The sequence below is a fragment of the Misgurnus anguillicaudatus genome, chromosome 12 (genome assembly GCF_027580225.2).
Source record: "Misgurnus anguillicaudatus chromosome 12, ASM2758022v2, whole genome shotgun sequence".
NCBI classification, from domain to species: domain Eukaryota; kingdom Metazoa; phylum Chordata; class Actinopteri; order Cypriniformes; family Cobitidae; genus Misgurnus; species Misgurnus anguillicaudatus.
In genome coordinates, this window is record NC_073348.2 from 20,425,987 (window position 1) to 20,447,371 (window position 21,385).

Sequence of the window (21,385 nt, forward strand, 5' to 3'; positions counted from 1 at the left end):
GGACACCTCTTGTCGGGTTTGCCCGATAGGGTCATAGACTTTGGAAGTTCAAAATTTCCAGCCCAAGACTTATCGTCAGGCTTGGACAGTAGGGTCTGAGACCCTTGAAGTCTAAGACTTCTAGGATGGCAAACGGCCCTGTCCCGTTTGCACATGTGCTCTGGGCACCTTGCCAACTCGGCCAGTATGGTCAAAGTCCCTAGAAGTCCAAGATTTGCAGGAAGGCAAGCTGCCCTGTCCTGCTTGCACATATGCTCTGGGCACCTTTTGTCGGGATTGGCCGGTAGGGTCTGAGACCCTTGAAGTCCAAGACTTCTAGGATGGCAAACGGCCCTGTCCCGTTTGCACATATGCTCTGGTCCAAGACTTCTAGGATGGCAAACGGCCCTGTCCCGTTTGCACATATGCTCTGGGCACCTTGCCAACTCGGCCAGTATGGTCAAAGTCCCTAGAAGTCCAAGATTTGCAGGAAGGCAATCGGCCCTGTCCCGCGTGGGCGTATGCTTTGGACACCTCTCGTCGGGATTGGCCGGTAGGGTCTGAGACCCTTGAAGTCCAAGACTTCTAGGATGGCAAACGGCCCTGTCCCGTTTGCACATATGTTTTGGGCACCTAACCAACTCGGCCAGTATGGTCAAAGTCCCTAGAAGTCCAAGACGGAAAGCGGCCCTGTCCCGCTTGCGCGTATGCTCTGGACACCTCTTGACGGGATTGTCCGGTAGGGTCTGAGACCCTTGAAGTCCAAGACTTCTAGGATGCCAAACAGCCCTGTCCCGTTTGTGCGTATGCTTTGGACACCTCTCGTCGGGGTTGGCCGGTAGGGTCTGAGACCCTGGAAGTCCAAGACTTCTAGGATGGCAAACGGCCCTGTCCCGTTTGCACATATGCTCTGGGCACCTTGCCAACACGGCCAGTATGGTCAAAGTCCCTAGAAGTCCAAGATTTGCAGGAAGGCAAGCGGCCCTGTCCTGCTTGTGCGTATGCTTTGGACACCTCTTGTCGGGATTGGCCGGTAGGGTCTGAGACCCTTGAAGTCCAAGACTTCAAGGAAGGCAAACAGCCCTGTCCCATTTGCACATATGCTCTGGGCACCTAACCAACTCGGCCAGTATGGTCAAAGTCCCTAGATGTCCAAGACAGAAAGCGGCCCTGTCCTGCTTGCGCGTATGCTCTGGACACCTCTTGTCAGGATTGGCCGGTAGGGTCTGAGACCCTTGAAGTCCAAGACTTCTAGGATGGCAAACGGCCCTGTCCAGTTTGCACATATGCTATGGGCACCTTGCCAACTCGGCCAGTATGGCCAAAGTCCCTAGAAGTCCAAGATTTGCAGGAAGGCAAGCGGCCCTGTCCCGCTTGCGCATATGCTTTGGACACCTCTCGTCGGGATTGGCCGGTAGGGTCTGAGACCCTTGAAGTCCAAGACTTCTAGGATGGCAAACGGCCCTGTCCCATTTGCACATATGCTCTGGTCACCTTGCCAACTCGGCCAGTATGGTCAAAGTCCCTAGAAGTCCGAGATTTGCAGGAAGGCAAGCGGCCCTGTCCCACTTGCGCGTATGCTCTGGACACTTCTTGTCGGGATTGGCCGGTAGGGTCTGAGACCCTTGAAGTCCAAGACTTCTAGGATGGCAAACGGCCCTGTCCCGTTTGCACATATGCTCTGGGCACCTTGCCAACTCGGCCAGTATGGTCAAAGTCCCTAGAAGTCCGAGATTTGCAGGAAGGCAAGCAGCCCTGTCCCGCTTGCGCATATGCTCTGGGCAACTCTTGTCGGGATTGGCCGGTAGGGTCTGAGACCCTTGAAGTCCAAGACTTCTAGGATGGCAAACGGCCCTGGCCCGTTTGCACATATGCTCTGGGCACCTTGCCAACTCAGCCAGTATGGTCAAAGTCCCTAGAAGTCCAAGACGGAAAGCGGCCCTGTCCCGCTTGCGCGTATGCTCTGGACACCTCTTGTCGGGATTGGCCGGTAGGGTCTGAGACCCTTGAAGTCCAAGACTTCTAGGATGGCAAACGGCCCTGTCCCGTTTGCACATATGCTCTGGGCACCTTGCCAACTCGGCCAGTAGGGTCAAAGTCCCTAGAAGTCCGAGATTTGCAGGAAGGCAAGCGGCCCTGTCCCGCTTGCGCGTATGCTCTGAACACCTCTTGTCGGGATTGGCCGGTAGGGTCTGAGACCCTTGAAGTCCAAGACTTCTAGGATGGCAAACGGCCCTGTCCCGTTTGCACATATGCTCTGGGCACCTTGCCAACTCAGCCAGTTTGGTCAAAGTCCCTAGAAGTCCAAGACGGAAAGTGGCCCTGTCTCGCTTGCGCATATGCTTTGGACAGCTCTCGTCGGGATTGGCGGGTTGGGTCTGAGACCCTTGAAGTCCAAGACTTCTAGTTTGGCAAACGGCCCTGTCCCGTTTGCACATATGCTCTGGGCACCTTGCCAACTCGGCCATTTGGTCAAATTCCCTAGAAGTCCAAGACGGAAAGCGGCCCTGTCCCGCTTGCGCATATGCTCTGGACACCTCTTGTCGGGATTGGCCGGTAGGGTCTGAGACCCTTGAAGTCCAATATTTCTAGGATGGAAAACCGCCCTGTCCCGTTTGAATATATGCTCTGGACACCTTGCCAACTCGGCCAGTTTGGTCAAAGTCTATAGAAGTCCAAGACGGAAAGCGGCCCTGTCCTGCTTGCGCGTATGCTCTAGACACCTCTTGTCGGGATTGGCCGGTAGGGTCATAGACCCTGGAAGTTCAAAACTTCCAACCCAAGACTTATCGTCAGGTTTGGACAGTAGGGTTGGAGACCCTGCAGGTCCAAGACTTCTCGTCGGGCTCTGCTGGTAGGGTTATTGATGTATAAAAGTGATTTTTGCATAATATATTAGTGTGTACTATGTGTAATTTTAATGTATACTTATATATACACACACACATACATATATACATTTCAGAACATTTATTTATATATGCTTTTTTATTATTAATATATAATATAAAATATATAAAAATATAAATAAATATACATGTAAATGTTTCTTAAATACATACATGAATGTGTGTGTATTTATATATACATAATAATTATGTAAGATAAAAATAATAATTAAAAGATAAATTGCGATATATATATATATATATATATATATATATATATATATATATATTTACACACATACTGACTGTATATGCTTTAGTACTTAATCATTTGGCGTTTCTTTTATAAAAATGTTTGGCTTTATTCTGATATTTGGACTAGTTTACACAACGCAGCATAATTCTAATTTAAAAAAAACATGTCAATTAATTATCATATCAACGAAAGCGGTTAGCCTCTATAACAAGTATCTATCTTAATGCTTCATATAAACATGTTTCCCCTTCTACCTGTGTTGCAGTGTTTCTCATCAGAGAGTGTTTTAAAGTTTACCGTTCTTACCCTCACCACAGAATAAATCATGTGCAGAGATGTAACTTCTACAGAGCATCCAGTGGGCAGAGATTTTACCTGTGGCAGATGACACAAAGACGCACTTCCTCAATAAACACTTAAGTGACCACTGAATAATAAGAATAATAATGTAAATATAATTTAAAGGATGGGGCTAAGAAATAAAAGATCTACTCACCCTGAGCGAGGACACCCACTGTAGCCTGTAGAGCGATGGGTTGAAGCAGCATCTGGTTAGAGGGGTGGAGATCAGGGCATGTAGGAGGAACCTGCAAAATACATTCAATGAAGTTTATCTAATTGCATTTCTTCCTGTGTTAATGCATTTCAGGCTCAATAAAAACAAAATCAAGTTAGTCTACACCAGCACATTTTAACATTTATTCAAGATTTGATAAGACAGTGTACAGTGGTTTGACGTGGCTGGCTTGTTTTTAAAATAAATATCTTTGTGGGTTTGTTCCAAAATAGTTTTGGGACATTTTAAAACAAGGTATTTAAATATTTCATGGTAAATAACTATAGAGCTCTCTATACATGTTTTATATAAATGTTATTTATACTGTTTATACATATGATATTATATTAGCAAAAGCAAAGTAATAAAATGGTGTTTACTGTTACCATATTACCATATTACTACATCACAAAGCAGGACCCAACATCTAATCGTAGTGTTTTGTTATTTATATATTTTATGCCTTTACATCTGCCTTTTGTGTTTATTTACTTGACGCAGAATCATTTCTGATTTATAAAAGCAAGTCAATTAATTATCAAAAGCGCAAAAGTTGATGTTAAAAACAAAGTGTTTACTATGCTTACCGTAGGTGTTTCAAAAGTAGGGCCATTTCCACATTTACAGCGAAAGCTACTTCTCTTCTCTACTGAAAAATTTGGTTTAAGCTGGTTTTGCAAGCTTTGCCAGGCTAGGACCGGCTACTGCCACCTTAAACCAGCTGCCAGTTTACGCTGGTCTAAGCTGGATTTTTCTGTAGGGTTAAATGAGTCCCTGGGATAAAAAATTGCCTTAAGGCCACAGTCTTACGGTATACAATTTGGGCTCGTTTTGAAAATAATTATCTATGCGGACGTTTGTTTGATCAAACTAATTTGAATTTTTCATTAATTTTGGACGTTGAAAGGTATTTCAGTATTCCATTGTAAATAACGCTTAAGCGATTCGTTTCCAAAACTTTTCAGATCAATTTACACGACGCGAAACATACATCTCTGTATCTCTATTAAAAACACATAAATTAATTATCATAATTATGAACGAAACCAGTTAGCGTTTACACGAGTGTTTTTTCTAATGCTTAATAAGGTTTAAGATGTTTCCTCCCCTACCTGTCCTGCACTGTCCTCAGCAGAGTGTTTTAAGGTTTACGCCTGTTTCACACATACTCCGTATGCAGTGCGTTTGCGGTGCGTAATTTTTTACGTAGCCATGTTAACAGGTTAGAGCTTTCACACATCATACGTATGCGGTCCGTCCGGTCCGTTGCAGATGCGGTGCGGTGCAGCAGTGCTGCGATCGTTTCGGCAGCGAGTCTATTTTTGCTGTACGGCACGCAAGCTGCACGCGCTGATTTAAAGTGATAGCGCATGTTTTGTGGTCAAAATGAACACGGATTTACACAAAAATGCAGTAATTTCACCCTAAATGGATGTAAATAAAGTTTTTCAGTAGTTTTTTCTGTAATCTTATTTGTTTAATCCCCGTATGAAGCAATTAAAGCAAAACACTTACCACGAGTTGAAATGATATGTATAACATCTTGTTAAATATTCTACCGTGTTTATATACATGCATATACATAAAGTATGCTATTAATTTTACCATTGTTTAATTATACTAACATAGCCTTTTAGTTTTTTTATTTGTAAAACAACAGTAACCAAATGTATATTCTCATCACAATATCCATAACCATTGAAACTAAGGTAATACAAATCATAATCAATCTGACAAAAAACGTTTTCATTATATTAAAATTATGGTTAATTTTTCTAAGGAGAACTATACAAAATGGTCAGTTTGAAAGACGGGGAAGCGCACCTGTCAATCAGCGCTATTATAACAGAGCGAGGCAAGAGACGAACGTGCTCAGTAACGGGAGTAATATGGAATAATGTGTGGATCTTGAATGATTGTAAGAATACATTTGCTTTAAATATAACGTTTTGGGAAATAATGTTTTTTTTTTCAATTGTTATTGAGCTTATTTAGACTTGTTGCAGTTATAAAAGCGTATTTGGCGTATTTACCTCAGATTTTATTTCAGTAATGTTGCTGTTTTTCTGGTAATAATAACACAATTTGCATGTCAATCTTGCTTCCTTGTCTGTTTATTCATGTCATCATGCTGTTATTTTAATTATGTGAGAATATTTCTTGCCATATGAGACGTTCATTGCCGTTATATAAATACTCTCGTCTATGCAAATATATAAATAGTAGGAAATGTAGCCTATAATGTAACCATGCCTGTCACCTATATTTTCTTCTCAAAAGTTATAATGCTAATTTATATTTATGATATATGTGGAGATAAATAGACATTTGATCCTTTCATGTGTCCTGACCATTACACTAGAGATTTTAAACATCCCAACTCTATCAAATAATATCTAAAGTATATTGTTTTGTGAAAAAAAAACACAGCAGGCTATTATATTGTTTATTGAGGAGGGGCTTTTCAACAGAAAGTGTCAATCACATGATTATTTGATACGCAGAAGCAGCGGTTAGCAACTCACTGCAAACGGAGTATGTGTGAAAGCACAACGGATGCTTGACGGATCGCACCGCATACGTACTGCAATACGCACCGCAAACGCACTGCATACGGAGTATGTGTGAAACAGGCGTTACCGTTTTCTTCCTTTCTATGTATTGTCATCTGGTTGTCATGGATTCCATATTAGGTCATAGAAGGAATCGGGTCTGTAAAAAAATCGCGTCTGTGTCAAGTGACCATGACGGAATTTGAGTAAAATTTGAGTAAAGTTTTTTTTTATTTACCGTTAAAACAATTTTGCGGAGTAGGATAGGTTAACAAATTTAACGTAGATGAAGTGATAGTTGCCAACTGTATATTTATAGTTTTCTGCTGCCAAACGAACAATTACCCTATTTGTTTATTTTAAATAAAAGTAACTATCTGTTGACTTATGACTCGTGTTATAGCAAGCACAGGAATTCAACTCAGAAAAGATCATTTAAAATTTTAATATTTCTATCAGCTATTGTCGTCAGTGTGAAGGTTTATTAATTACTTTTTAAAAATCTTTTACCACTTTATACAGTTTTACTTTTTATAATAAAATATAATAACATTAATATTAATACATAAATAAATCAACGCGTATAGAAAGGTCATTAATGTCGATATGTTGATATCTATTAAAATATTATTTGGTCTACTTTCACATTAACCAGCTTTATGGTACCAGCGGATTTACTTTTTGAACATAATCAGATGTTTGAAAGACGAATTCACTATATAGGTTTGTTTAAAGTGTACTTTAAAAATCATTGTATACAATATTGCCATGTTAAAATAAATAATAAATATGTTTTATTACCAAATAAAAATGTTTTCTTTTACCACTTTAAACTCTTACATTTTCTATAATTTAATTGATGTAAATGTGAATCTATTATTTAAGCACTAGAGGGCGCGCGTGCTTCTCTCTGTCTGATTGTGGTCACGTGGGTTGAAGCGTCAAGGGCGCGTGTGCTGTGAATGGCTTTTAATGTAAGTTGTTCTTTGATTGTTTTCTAATTTAATTTCTTTATTTGACACACGTGGATGGCTCTCTGTATGTGTATGTGTAAAAATGTTAACTTTTCGAGCCTCTACAGTGGTTTAACTCCTGTCTTTATGCGTCTGATGTGTAGTAGGGCTAATCAGGGAAAATTGCCCAATCTGTCTACTTGTTTCCTCTAAGAAGCATTTTAAATAATTTTTTTCTTGTTTTAATTTTTGCATGTATTTTAAAAGCCTGAAGAAACATAGCCATTTAATACAAACCCCATTAAACTTGATTAGAGCTCAGTTGCAGCAATACCCAGCTTTAAAGTATGTAGCCTGAATTCAATGATGTCATCAGATGTATTCTTAAATTACCGTAACAATGTCTGTTAGATATCTTTTAACCTTTTAGCATTTGTTTTTGAGCCATTGTTTATGATGAGCCAATGGCTTTTATATTAATAACTATATGGCTCTACTGTCTTCTGTTATGAATGATAGAGATATTGCTGTTTCAGTTTCTCAAACATCATTAATTAAAACCTTCACCACACTCACTTAATATGTATTTATATCATTAATGTACATATTCTTTTTTTGCAAAATGGTTTTTGAATATGTTACCATTAAATGTCTTACACTGCATTAAAATAGCTGTATCAGGACAAATACAGGATGGGAAATCACAGCTAAACTTTAGGTTTGTCAGTTTATGAGGGAGAGTGCTTGGAAAGGTCATACATAGAAGTAAACTTGTGAAACATCCAGAAACCTTACGTATATGTGGATGTATAGGAACACATTACCATTTTAATGTGTTAAAATTACTTACTTCAGAAAGGTTACAGTACATCACAGCTAGGTAACGCTCGACACAGATCAGACACTGAAGCAGTTGACAACCAGTGACACTTTTTGAAAGGTAGGGCTGGGTATTGTTAGGAATTTCACAATTCGATTCAATTTCGATTCGATTCAATTCAATATTGATTTACTTTCTGTTGATTCAATAATAAGTAAATACACAAGCAATTAAGTACCCGAGTATATTTTTAAATAATGTGTGTAGTACTACTAATGTTTGATCACGTTGATGGTGAAGGCTTGAAAGAAGTGCTGCTGTTTGCCATCTTTGATCTTTCTGTTTTGATAAAGCGCGTCTTGTACAACGCTGAACGCTCTCACTAGAGTGTTGCCCACAGCGGCGCCACTTGCCTGGGGGGCTGAATTGATTCATAGGATTTGATGAATCGATATTGAATTGAGACACAAATAATTGCAATGCATTGATGAATCGATATTTTTACCCAGCCCTATTGAAAGGCATGACATAGTCTGAGATATACTTATAAATTGGAAAATACTCAAATAAAAACATCAAATTATTAGGCCTAAGGCAGATTCCAATCTCACAAACAGAAAATTTTGGGATTTCATAATAAACTTTAAAAAGCCAGTCAAAATGGTACACTGGTGTCCCTCGCAGTATAAGGTGGATAACAACTGCCATGGAAAAGACTCCATACCACCCATCCACCCACCCATCAGAACAAGGCCAAGCTGTTAAAATTTTTAGTATGTATAAATAACAAACATAATGTGATAAAAACACTACACTAAAAGGAAACATAGAGGGAACAGACTTCGCATTTTAGCAATATGGCATTAAATCTAGATGGACAATAATCAGGATGTGAATATGGACTATCAATTAAGTTTCATTTATTTTACCGTTAAAACTATTTTGCATCTTTAGTTGGATAACAAATTTAAATTATGACCACCTGCCTAATATTGTTTAAGTCCCCCTTTTCTTAATTTTGGGTTTACGTCTGCTTTGTGGATCCGTTTACACAATGCAGCATAATTTCTAATTAAAAAACAGAAACATGTCAATTAATGATCATATCCAATAATAATTCAGATTCAGACGTTCTTAACACACCACGCACTAAAGCCAAATCTAAGATAATCGGTTCGACCGCATATGATTGGGACTTTACCTAAGATTTTTACCTAGGGGGAAAATCGACCCAAATTCAGCCCGATTACCTTTTGGTGTGTACCGGGATTTAGTCTAGTTTAGATTTGGTAAGAAATAAAGAGAGCTGTAATGGATACCATACCTCTTATTGTCCAGCTGCATGTTTTGAGATGTGCCCTTCTGCGCAGCCTGCCACTCCTCAAGTCCTTCATCATTGATGCTAAAACAAAAACAATAATAAAATACACAGACTATGATTACGATTTGCTTCTGTAATATGAATTTGCAAAAAATCCAAATTTACCATATCATACAGCATTGTTCAAAATAATAGCAGCACAATGCGACCAACCAGAACAATCAAGGTTTTTAGTATATTTTTTATTGCTACGTGGCAAACAAGTTACCAGTAGGTTCAGTAGATTCTCAGAAAACAAACAAGACCCAGCATTCAGGATATGCACGCTCTTAAGGCTGTGCAATTGGGCAATTAGTTGAAAGGGGTGTGTTCAAAAAAATAGCAGTGTCTACCTTTGACTGTACAAACTCAAAACTATTTTGTACAAACATTTTTTTTCTGTGATTTAGCTATCCTGTGAATCACTAAACTAATATTTAGTTGTATGACCACAGTTTTTTAAAACTGCTTGACATCTGTGTGGCATGGAGTCAACCAACTTGTGGCACCTCTCAGCTGTTATTCCACTCCATGATTCTTTAACAACATTCCAAAATTCATTCACATTACTTGGTATTGCTTCAGAAACAGCATTTTTGATATCACCCCACAAGTTCTCAGTTGGATTAAGGTCTGGAGATTGGGCTGGCCACTCCATAACATTAATTTTGTTGGTTTGGAACCAAGACTTTGCCCGTTTACTAGTGTGTTTTGGGTCATTGTCTTGTTGAAACAACCATTTCAAGGGCATGTCCTCTTCAGCATAGGGCAACATGACCTCTTCAAGTATTTAAACATATGCAAACTGATCCATGATCCCTGGTATGCGATAAATAGGCCCAACACCATAGTAGGAGAAACATGCCCATATCATGATGCTTGCACCTCCATGCTTCACTGTCTTCACTGTGTACTGTGACTTGAATTCAGAGTTTGGGGGTCGTCTCACAAACTGCCTGTGGCCCTTGGACACAAAAAGAACAATTTTACTCTCATCAGTCCACAAAATGTTCCTCCATTTCTCTATAGGCCAGTTGATGTGTTCTTTGGCAAATTGTAACCTCTTCTGCACATGCCTTTTTTTAACAGAGGGACTTTGCGGGGGATTCTTGAAAATAGATTAGCTTCACACAGACGTCTTCTAACTGTCACAGTACTTACAGGTAACTCCAGACTGTCTTTGATCATGCTGGAGGTGATCATTGGCTGAGCCTTTGCCATTCTGGTTATTCTTCTATCCATTTTGATGGTTGTCTTCCGTTTTCTTCCACGTCTCTCTGGTTTTGCTCTCCATTTTAACGCCGGTTTCACACCGCAAGCGTGAGCAGCGCGTGAGCGGCGCGTGTTTTTTCGGCGCCCATGTTAACAAGTTTAAGCATGTACACCGCACGCGTGAGCAGCGCGTCATTGCGTAGCAGGAGCGGCGCCGAAGCAGCAGTGCTGCAATCATTTCGGCGTCTGCTCTATTTTTGCTGCGCTGCTCACGCTCAATTAAAGTGCCCGTGCATTTTTACTGGTTAAAATGTTTATAAATTGAGGCAAAAAGTGACAATTTAATGTTTTAAAAGTGTCAGGTGCTTAAAAATGGGCAATATGATGTGCATTTTAAACAGTCATCACTTTAATTAGTTTTATAATTCATCATGTTTATTCAAAATATACGCTGGCAAAGGAACAGCTACCTTGCTGACGTCAAACATTACAAACAAGCACGTGCAGGTGTCCGGTGTCACATTTAGGGTCTTCAGGGTTCTCAAGACGGCATAATGGACGACACTCGCCTCATCGTAGAAGTCGAAGAACAAAAAGTTCTGTATGATCCACAAAACATCATGTACAAGGACTTAAATGCGAAGGAAAAAGCATGGGAGGCAGTTGCAGCTGTTGTTAATGTCGATGGTAAGTAGTTTTATACATTTTCTACTTAATGTTTTGATAATGCATTATGTAACTATTTAATACATACATATTGAAAGGCATCGTGCAATAGATATAACATAGAAAGTGCATACGTCTTTGATGCTAGTGACTTTATTAGAAATGTATGACTTATTTCGAGCTGATTTCCAACAAGTCACTATTTAAATGTTAGAAGTCCGAAGAATGTTTGCAATTATGATATATATATATTTATACAACAGTTCTTTCTGGTTCTCGAATCTGATTGGCTAAGAGCTATACGATATTGTACTGATAACGGCACTGTAACCGATTCACCTTTCGTATTATGTATAGTACTGACAAGAACAAAGTTTAATAATAATAATCGAGTGCTCGTATCGCGTTAAGAATACATGAGAAAGCAATAGTAACGTTTCACAAGTATAGTTTTATTAACTTTTACCTCGCGCCAAAACAATAACAACACAAAAGACACTAAATATGAATAAAAAAACAAGTACAAGTTTGATCATGACACCAAATACTGCTGATTTGATCTCATTTTGACGATCATAAACAAACAAGGCCAACATGAGAGCCAGGGTATTTCTGTCAGAGATGTAGCCCAGAGAGGGCGGTGGTCAGCGGGGCGAGTGAACACTGATGTCCGCTCATGCTTTGGTTCTCATTCGTACCGAATCTCACTAAGCAAACGTTCAAACAGGCGCTATCTTTACTAATCGACTGCAGATTTAAATATAATACAGATACATTCTCGACTGAACTAATCTTAAAACTACACTTTGTGACCAAGAAACAGTAATATAAAGAAACGGCTTTTCCGTCCATTGAGTTGTTATGAGCTTCAAAGCAGCCGAAAGTTTTACCTGTCATTCTGGCCGCCCTAAAATCCGTGGCAGAAGTAGTAGTTCTCAAACAAAGAGGCTTTTAAAATAACTCCGTTGTTGTTTTCTAGTTTTCGTTTTTCAAACGTGTGCCGTCGAACTGTTGTATAAAAGCAATATCGCTCTCGGAGTCGTGTGATATAGCTCTATATCATCACGGCTGTGATTAGGCCAGAGGCACGAGGCCGCAGGCCGAGTGCCGGATATAGAGCTATATCACACTCCTACTCGAGCGATATTGCTTAAATATATGTGTGTGTGTGTGTGTATATATCAAATGTTATTAAAGGAGTTGCGATAAGGATGCTTATCAGAAATTGCTACATTTCTTTATTTCATAATAAAGTGGTCTTTAGCACACAGGTATGCTAATAGGATGGATAATAATACAAATGTAAAATAAATTCTCATTTTCTTTGTGTTGTGTACACATATAAAGACTGTAGAAATAATATTTACCAGACCAGCTTGACCAAAACCTTAAAAGCTGTTCATTCGCAGCAACTAACGTTTGTTTGTATTTTTTTGGAATGACAAACAATATTTTAATAGAAGTATATGTTTATTTTTTCAAACATTAAACACAAATATTTACAGAAGAATAGAAGATGCTATATATACACAGAAAGTGTGGGTTTAAAGTTAAAAAGAAAATAAACCGTTATCATTTCACAATGTACAGATTATATTTTGGTATTTTAGACATTTTAAGAACATTTTGTCCATGTTTACTTATGGTCTGTTGCTACACCTAGACCATATTGTCTTGCCAGGACACTCTACCTTCAGGTGAGCAGAAAAACGTGCAGAGCTTCTCACGCACATCATAAGCATCTCTGCTTCCTCTATTTCCACCCATATTTCTAACAGGTGGTAGCACCCCCCCTCTTTCTTCAGCCTCATCAAGCCATCTTTGATTTTGTGATGGATTAATGAGAAAATTGTGAAGGATGCATGCAGCAGTCACTATAGAGTCAGCATTTTCTGGCTTGACATTCATCCTCGTATGGAGTACCCTCCACCTGGATGATAGAATGCCAAAAGCACACTCCACAACCATCCTTGCCCTTGACAGTCTGTAATTGAAAATTCTTCTCCATCGTGGAATTCTATGCCCAGGAAAAGGTCTCATTAAATATGTTTTTAAAGGAAATGCAGCATCTCCAATCATGGTGTGTGGCATTGGGCCCTGAACTCCTGATCCTGGCAAAGGGCAGTCTTCAGGGACAGACAAAGTTTTGTCCTCCATTGCTTTTCCGAGAGCAGAACCACTGTACACACCTCCATCACTTGTTCTGCCGAAGTCACCAACCTGAACAAATGTAAACTTGTAGTCTGCATCTGCCAGCGCTAGGAGGACAATAGAAAAGGTCCTCTTATAGTTGAAAAACATGCTTCCAGAATGTGCAGGTGACACAATGGTAACATGTTTCCCATCAATAGCTCCTAAGCAGTTTGGGAAATTCCATTTTTCCCAAAAATTTGAGGCAATATATTTCCACATTTCCCCTGTTGGTCTAGGGAACTGGGATGCCATCATTTCACTCTCAATAGCTTTGCAGGTCATATATACAGACTGAGACACGGTGCTTATCCCTAATCGATACTGGAATGCCAGGCTGGTAAAACTCTCCCCAGTTGCAAGATATCTGTAAAAGAAATTAAAAAGTGTCAGTTGTAATATTGTATTATATAAACATAAATAAATATTTATATACATATTTCTTTTTTTACAGTGAATGAATGCAAGCGAAGATGGAAGGTGCTGAGGGATGCTTTTGGTAGACACAGAAAAGGGAAAAAAATGCCCAGTGGTTCTGCTGGAGGCACCGTCAAAGAATGGAAGTATGAAAGAGTGATGTCTTTTCTGTTGCCGTATATGCAGCCTAGAAGGTTAGTATGTTAATATTTTTGACTTATATTTTTACTTACTCTTATTATCCTTGAAAATTTTATTTAGCTTCACCAAATACATATAAACATAAAAACATTTCTTGTCCTGAATGTACAAGTAGACTTGTGTGTTTGTGTGAATATGTTATTAACATAAATTAATTCAATTATAGTTCCAGAAACACTCTGCAAATTGAGGAGAATGAACCTGTGGACATGTCTGTGGCCGAAGTGGACGTTGATCCAGACCTGGGTAGACCTTACAGCCCCCTTACTCTGATACAGAGGCCAGTAACACCCTGTCAGAGCTCAGAAGACCCCACACAACAGTCTGGCTCCTCCACACCACCAACAATTGGATCAAGGGGTCCCACCCCTATACCTCCCCCTATTCACCCCAGAGTACAGGAATTAATAACTGAAGGTCAGCAGCACAGACAGAAGAGAAGAAGAACCAATCAACAAAGTTCCACAGAGCAACAGTTACTAGACATTATTGCTCAACCAACAACAACGCCATCACCACACATCCCAAGACAGGAAGATGAGATGTACTATTTTGCACTCAGTTTAGTTCCAAAACTAAACCGGCTGCTTCCAAGGAACCGCACCAGGGCACAAATGCATATTTTAGGTTACCTGGCTGACCTGGAAGATGAAAATCAAAGACAACAAGCCACCCAGGCTCACACTTTGTTTCAAGGTACAGGTAGCCATCCCCCGCAAGAAGCAGCATTTCAGCCTTACCACCCCACACCCACCTATCAGGAACAACAAACCCATCACCCCCACCATGCAACACAACACCCAACAACATCTAGCACACCAGAACATTCTGCCAGTTACTATCAGCAACTGTAGTGATTTATATTATCTGGAGTTTATTTAATTTAATTGTGTGGTTTGGAAAATTATATTTTCTTATGTAAATAGTTGTTTGATTTAAATTATTATTGTTACTGTTTATTATTAAAGTATTGTTTTACTTTTAATTAGTATAATGTTAAAGCTGGCATGTTAATAACAGTTAAGGTTAAAATAACAGTTTCTGCATGTCTGTTCTGATGTGAAAGAAATTTAGAAAATAAATCTTTTTTATTTGAATAACCAAAGTCTCAGGTATAATTAATGTTACAAAGTAGTAAACAGTGTACATTTAAATGTACACAAATATGCAAATACGTCAATACACACACACACACAAATGATTTTTTTTACAATGGTATTCATTAAAATCCTTACCGTATTGTAACAGCAAGACGTTGCTTAGGTTCTATGGACCTCCGGTAGTTAGTTGTTTGCCTCGTAAGTTTGGCTCCGATTAGGGAGAGAATATGATCCAACTGCTCTGCACTCATTCTGAAGTACTTCAGGTGGCGATCACTGTCGAGCCGCAATTCAGACACAAGATGGAAATAAGCACCATATTCTCTCCTGCGTAGGTTTGCTGGGTGAACCCATAATCTGCGTCTCGTCTTCCTTCTCAACCTTCGTAGTAACATGTACAGCGCAATTGCCTTTCTTCTATCTACAACTGGGACTACACGGAAACAAAGATAAAAACATACTTTTGTAAATAAAACTGACTGACATAATCGCCATATCAAATACAGTTGTATTAATGTATAAAATAAAGAATAAACTTACCCATTCTGAAAAAAGCTGTGTGTTAGCTGCGTGCTGCAAACGCTACCGGTGTGAAAGAAAAATGGCTGCGAGCAGCAAACGCTCTGCTCACGCGCTGCTCACGCTACGCTCACGCGCTGCTACGCATGCGGTGTGAAACCGGCGTAAGGCATTGGAGACCATTTTAGCTGAACAGCCTATCATTGTTTGCAACTCTTTATAGGTTTTCCCCTCTCCAATCAACTTTTTAATCAAAGTACGCTGTTTTTCTGAACAATGTCTTGAACGACCCATTTTTCTCAGCTTTCAAATGCATGTTCAACAAGTGTTGGCTTCATCCTTAAATAGGGGCCACCTGATTCACACCTGTTTCTTCACAAAATTGATGACCTCAGTGATTGAATGCCACACTGCTATTTTTTTTAACACACCCCTTTCAACTAATTCAACTAATTGCCCAACTGCACAGCCTTAAGAGCGTGCATATCATGAATGCTGGGTCTCATTTGTTTTCTGAGAATTAACTGAACCTACTGGTAACTTGTTTCCCACGTAGCAATAAAAAAATATACTAAAAACCTTGATTATTCTGGTTAGTCACATTGTACTGCTATTATTTTGAACAATACTGTATCTTAAGTTAAGACCTAAAATAGAAAGTTTCTGCAATACACCTCCCTGGACCACAAAACCAGTCATAAGGGTACATTTTTTAAAATGAGATTTACAAATCATCATCTGAAAGTTGATAAAAGGCTTTCCATTGGTGTATGGTTTTTATTAGGAAAGATCAAAATATTGGGCCAAAATACAACTATTTGAAAATCTGGAAACGAAGGGTGGCCAAAAAAAGCGAAATATGGAGATTATCGCCTTGAAAGTTGTCCAAATGAAGTCCTTAGCAACCTCATCCACTTATAAAAATAAAGTTTTAATATATGTACGGTATGAAATTTACAAATATCTTCATAAAACATGATCTTTACTTAATATCCTAAGAATTTTCAGCAAGAAAAATCAATAATTTTGACTCATACAATGTATTGTTGGCTATTGCTATAAATATACCTGTGCGACTTATGACTGCATTTTTGGTCCAGGGTAACATTTGTTATTGACAACTGCAGTCAGGAAAAATTAGACAAGACAAAGTGCAGGACAAACAACAGAGATCTACTTACATGAGTTGATCATCTAACAACAATCCATCAAATGTTTTTACTATCTGTAAAACAAATTGAACTCACAGAAGAAGTTAAAGACAAAAATATGACAATTTCACCATATGTCATGATCCTGCCTCTATCATTCATGCTTTTCTAGTCTTGTGTCAGGATCGTGACAACTTTACTTGTTTTGTGTGGAAGCACATGGTCATTGTTTGCTTTGGTGTTAATTGGGTTAATTATCTTGCTATTGTTATATGCCCTACACCTGTTGCCCCCTTGATAAACTTGTGTTTGCTGTCATGTGGTGATGTGTTTGTATGTTTCCTGTATGAAGTCTATTAAGTCTAGTTATTTAAAGTTTAGTTTACTGTGAAGTTTATAGTTCAGTTTAGGCTAGTATGTTTAGTGTTTGCCTAGCTTTACGTTGTTCCCTTTCGAGAACAGTCCAAGACTTCCAGAAGTCCAAGACTTCCAGAAGTCCAAGACTTCTCATCGGGCTCATCCGGTATGGTCAAAGACCCTAAAAGTCCAAGACTTGCACATATGCTCTGGGCACCTTGCCAACTCGGCCAATATGGTAAAAGTCCCTAGAAGTCCTAGACGGAAAGCGGCCCTGTCCCGCTTGCGCGTATGCTCTGGACACCTCTTGTCGGGATTGGCCGGTGGGGTCTGAGACCCTTGAAGTCCAAGACTTCTAGGATAGCAAACAGCCCTGTCCCGTTTGCACATGCTCTGGACACCTTGCCAACTGGTCAAAGTCCCTAGAAGTCCAAGACAGAAAGCGGCCCTGTCCTGCTTGCGCGTATGCTCTGGACACCTCTTGTCGGGAATGGCCGGTAGGGTCGGAGACCCTGGGAGTCCAAGACTTCTAGGATGCCAAACAGCCCTGTCCGGTTTGCACATATACTCTGGGCACCTTGCCAACTCGGCCAATATGGTCAAAGTCTCTCAAAGTCCAAGACTTCTAGGATGGCAAACGGCCCTGTCCCATTTGCACATATGCTCTGGGCACCTTGCCAACTCGGCCAGTATGGTAAAAGTCCCTAAAAGTCCAAGACAGAAAGCGGACCTGTCCCGTTTGCGGGTATGCTTTGGACACCTCTCGTCGAGATTGGCCGGTAGGGTCTGAGACCCTTGAAGTCCAAGACTTCTAGGATGGCAAACGGCCCTGTCCCGTTTGCACATATGCTCTGAGCACCTAGCCAACTCGGCCAATATGGTCAAAGTCCCTAGAAGTCCAAGATTTGCAGGAAGGCAAGCGTCCCTGTCCCGCTTGCGCGTATGCTATGGACACCTCTTGTCGGGATTGGCCGGTAGGGTCCGAGACCCTGGAAGTCCAAGACGTCTAGGATGGCAAACAGCACTGTCCCGTTTGCACATATGCTCTGGGCACCTTGCCAACTTGGCCAGTATGGTCAAAGTCCCTAGAAGTCCTTGACGGAAAGCGGCCCTGTCCTGCTTGCGCGTATGCTCTGGACACTTCTTGTCGGGAATGGCCGGTAGGGTCTGAGACCCTTGAAGTCCAAGACTTCTAGGATGGCAAACGGCCCTGTCCCGCTTGCACACATGCACTGGGCACCTTGCCAACTTGGCCAGTATGGTCAAGGTCCCTAGAAGTCCTAGACGGAAAGCGGCCCTGTCCCGCTTGCGCGTATGCTCTGTACACCTCTTGTCGGGATTGACGCGTTAGGGTCTGAGACCCTTGAAGTCCAAGATTTCTAGGATGGCAAACCGCCCTGTCCCGTTTGCACATATGCTTTGGAAACCTTGCCAACTCGGCCAGTATGGTCAAAGTCCCTAGAAGTCCTAGAAGGAAAGCGGCCCTGTCCCGCTTGCGCGTATGCTCTGGACACCTCTTGTCGGGATTGGCCGCTAGGGTCTGAGACCCTTGAAGTCCAAGACTTCTAGGATGGCAAACGGCCGTGTCCCATTTACACATGCTCTAGGCACCTTGCCAACTCGGCCAGTATGGTCAAAGTCCCTATAAGTCCAAGACGGAAAGCGGCCCTGTCCCGCTTGCGCGTATGCTCTGGACACCTCTTGTCGGGATTGGCCGGTAGGATCTGAGACCCTTGAAGTCCAAGACTTCTAGGATGTCAAACAGCCCTGTCCCGTTTGCACATATGCTTTGGGCACCTTGCCAACTCGGCTATTATGGTCAAAGTCCCTAGAAGTCCAAGATTTGCAGGAAGGCAAGCGGCCCTGTCCCCCTTGTGCGTATGTTTTGGACACCTCTCGTCGGGATTGGCCGGTAAGGTCTGAGACCCTTGAAGTCCAAGACTTCTAGGATGACAAACGGCCCTGTCCTTTTTGCGCATATGCTCTGGGCACCTTGCCAACTCGGCCAGTTTGGTCAAAGTCCCTGGAAGTCCAAGGCAGCAAGCGGCCTTGTCCCGCTTGCGCTTATGCTCTGGACAGCTTTTGTTGGGATTGCCCGATAAGGTCATAGACCCTGGAAGTTCAAAACTCCCAGCCCAAGACTTATCGTCAGGCTTGGACGGTAGGGTCGGAGACCCTGCAGGTTCAAAACTTCTCGTCGGGCTCTGCTGGTAGGGTTATTGATGTATAAAAGTCATTTTTGCATAATATTTTAGTGTGTACTATGTGTAATTTTAATGTATATTTATATATACAAACACATACGGAAGAGGATTAGGGCCACTGGTGAAAAAAATATTTGAATTCTGACTTTAAACTCAGAATTCTCAGATTAAAGTCAAAATTCTGAGTTGAAAGTCAGAATTCTGAGTTGAAAGTCAGAATTCTGAGATTAAAGTCAGAATTCTGAGTTTAGAGATATATATTATTTATTTATTTACACACATACTGACTGTGTATGCTTTAGTACTTAATCATTTGGTAGCTTTTCTTTTCTAAAAATGTTTGGCTTTATTCTGATATTTGGACTAGTTTACACAACGCAGCATAATTCTAATTTAAAAAAACATGTCAATTAATTATCATATCAATGAAAGCGGTTAGCCTCTATAACAAGTATCTATCTTAATGCTTAATATAAACATGTTTCCCCTTTTACCTGTGTTGCAGTGTTTCTCATCAGAGAGTGTTTTAAGGTTCACCGTTCTTACCCTCACCACAGAATAAATCATGTGCAGAGATGTAACTTCTACAGAGCATCCAGTGGTAAGTCAGAATTCTGAGATTAAAGTCAGAATTCTGAGATTAAAGTCAGAATTCTGAGATTAAAGTCAGAATTCTGAGATTAAAGTCAGAATTCTGAGATTAAAGTCAGAATTCTGAATTCTGAGATTAAAGTCAGAATTCTGAGATTAAAGTCAGAATTCTGAGATTAAAGTCAGAATTCTGAGTTTAAAGAGATATATATATATATATATATATATATATTATTTATTTATTTACACACATACTGACTGTGTATGCTTTAGTACTTAATCATTTGGTAGCGTCTCTTTTCTAAAAATGTTTGGCTTTATTCTGATATTTGGACGAGTTTACACAACGCAGCATAATTCAAAAAAAAAAAAACCATGTCAATTAATTATCATATCAATGAAAGCGGTTAGCCTCTATAAAAAGTATCTATCTTAATGCTTCATATAAACATGTTTCCCCTTCTACCTGTGTTGCAGTGTTTCTCATCAGAGAGTGTTTTAAGGTTTACCGTTCTTACCGTTCAATTTCAGAATTCTGAGATTAAAGTCAGAATTCTGAGATTAAAGTCAGAATTCTGAGATTAAAATCAGAATTCTGAAATTGAAGTCAGAAGTCTGAGATTAAAGAGATATATATATTATTTATTTATTTACACACATACTGACTGTGTATGCTTTAGTACTTAATCATTTGGTAGCGTTTCTTTTCTAAAAATTAAAATCAGAATTCTGAGATTAAAGTCAGAATTCTGAGATTAAAGTCAGAATTCTGAGATTAAAGTCAGAATTCTGAGTTTAAAGTCAGAATTCTGAGTTTAAAGAGATATATATATATTATTTATTTATTTACACACATACTGACTGTGTATGCTTTAGTACTTAATCATTTGGTAGCGTTTCTTTTCTAAAAATGTTTGGCTTTATTCTGATATTTGGACGAGTTTACACAACGCAGCATAATTCAAATAAAAAAAAACATGTCAATTAATTATCATATCAATGAAAGCGGTTAGCCTCTATAAAAAGTATCTATCTTAATGCTTCATATAAACATGTTTCCCCTTCTACCTGTGTTGCAGTGTTTCTCATCAGAGAGTGTTTTAAGGTTTACCGTTCTTACCCTCACCACAGAATAAATCATGTGCAGAGATGTAACTTCTACAGAGCATCCAGTGGTAAGTCAGAATTCTGAGATTAAAGTCAGAATTCTGAGATTAAAGTCAGAATTCTGAGATTAAAGTCAGAATTCTGAGATTAAAGTCAGAATTCTGAGATTAAAGTCAGAATTCTGAGATTAAAGTCAGAATTCTGAGATTAAAGTCAGAATTCTGAGATTAAAGTCAGAATTCTGAGATCAAAGTCAGAATTCTGAACTCCGAGATTAAAGTCAGAATTCCGAATTCCGAGATCAAA

General features: G+C 39.8%; 1 protein-coding gene and 1 long non-coding RNA gene across 2 annotated transcripts; one reads left to right on the forward strand and one right to left on the reverse strand.

The window, feature by feature from the left end:
• Positions 1–3,141: 3,141 nt before the first annotated feature.
• LOC141369041 (uncharacterized) lies at positions 3,142–19,687 on the reverse strand. The gene is made up of 4 exons (XR_012372546.1): positions 16,851–19,687; positions 9,329–9,406; positions 3,620–3,710; positions 3,142–3,498 (listed from the first exon to the last, which is right to left on the reverse strand). It is a non-coding gene; the product is annotated as an uncharacterized lncRNA (long non-coding RNA).
• On the forward strand, positions 9,705–15,241 carry LOC129418986 (uncharacterized). Its single transcript, XM_073874090.1, has 3 exons — positions 9,705–11,263; positions 13,887–14,043; positions 14,217–15,241. The coding sequence occupies exons 1-3, from the start codon at positions 11,131–11,133 to the stop codon at positions 14,902–14,904; spliced, it is 978 nt and encodes a 325-aa protein (XP_073730191.1). The 5' UTR covers positions 9,705–11,130; the 3' UTR covers positions 14,905–15,241.
• Positions 19,688–21,385: the final 1,698 nt, after the last annotated feature.

Bases quoted from the DNA above. Each gene is read 5' to 3' on its own strand.
- LOC129418986 (XM_073874090.1), top strand. From the start codon at position 11,131: ATGGACGACACTCGCCTCATCGTAGAAGTCGAAGAACAAAAAGTTCTG. The intron at 11,264-13,886 runs GTAAGTAGTTTT...CTTTTTTTACAG, and splicing joins AGCTGTTGTTAATGTCGATG to TGAATGAATGCAAGCGAAGA. The intron at 14,044-14,216 runs GTTAGTATGTTA...ATTCAATTATAG, and splicing joins CCGTATATGCAGCCTAGAAG to TTCCAGAAACACTCTGCAAA.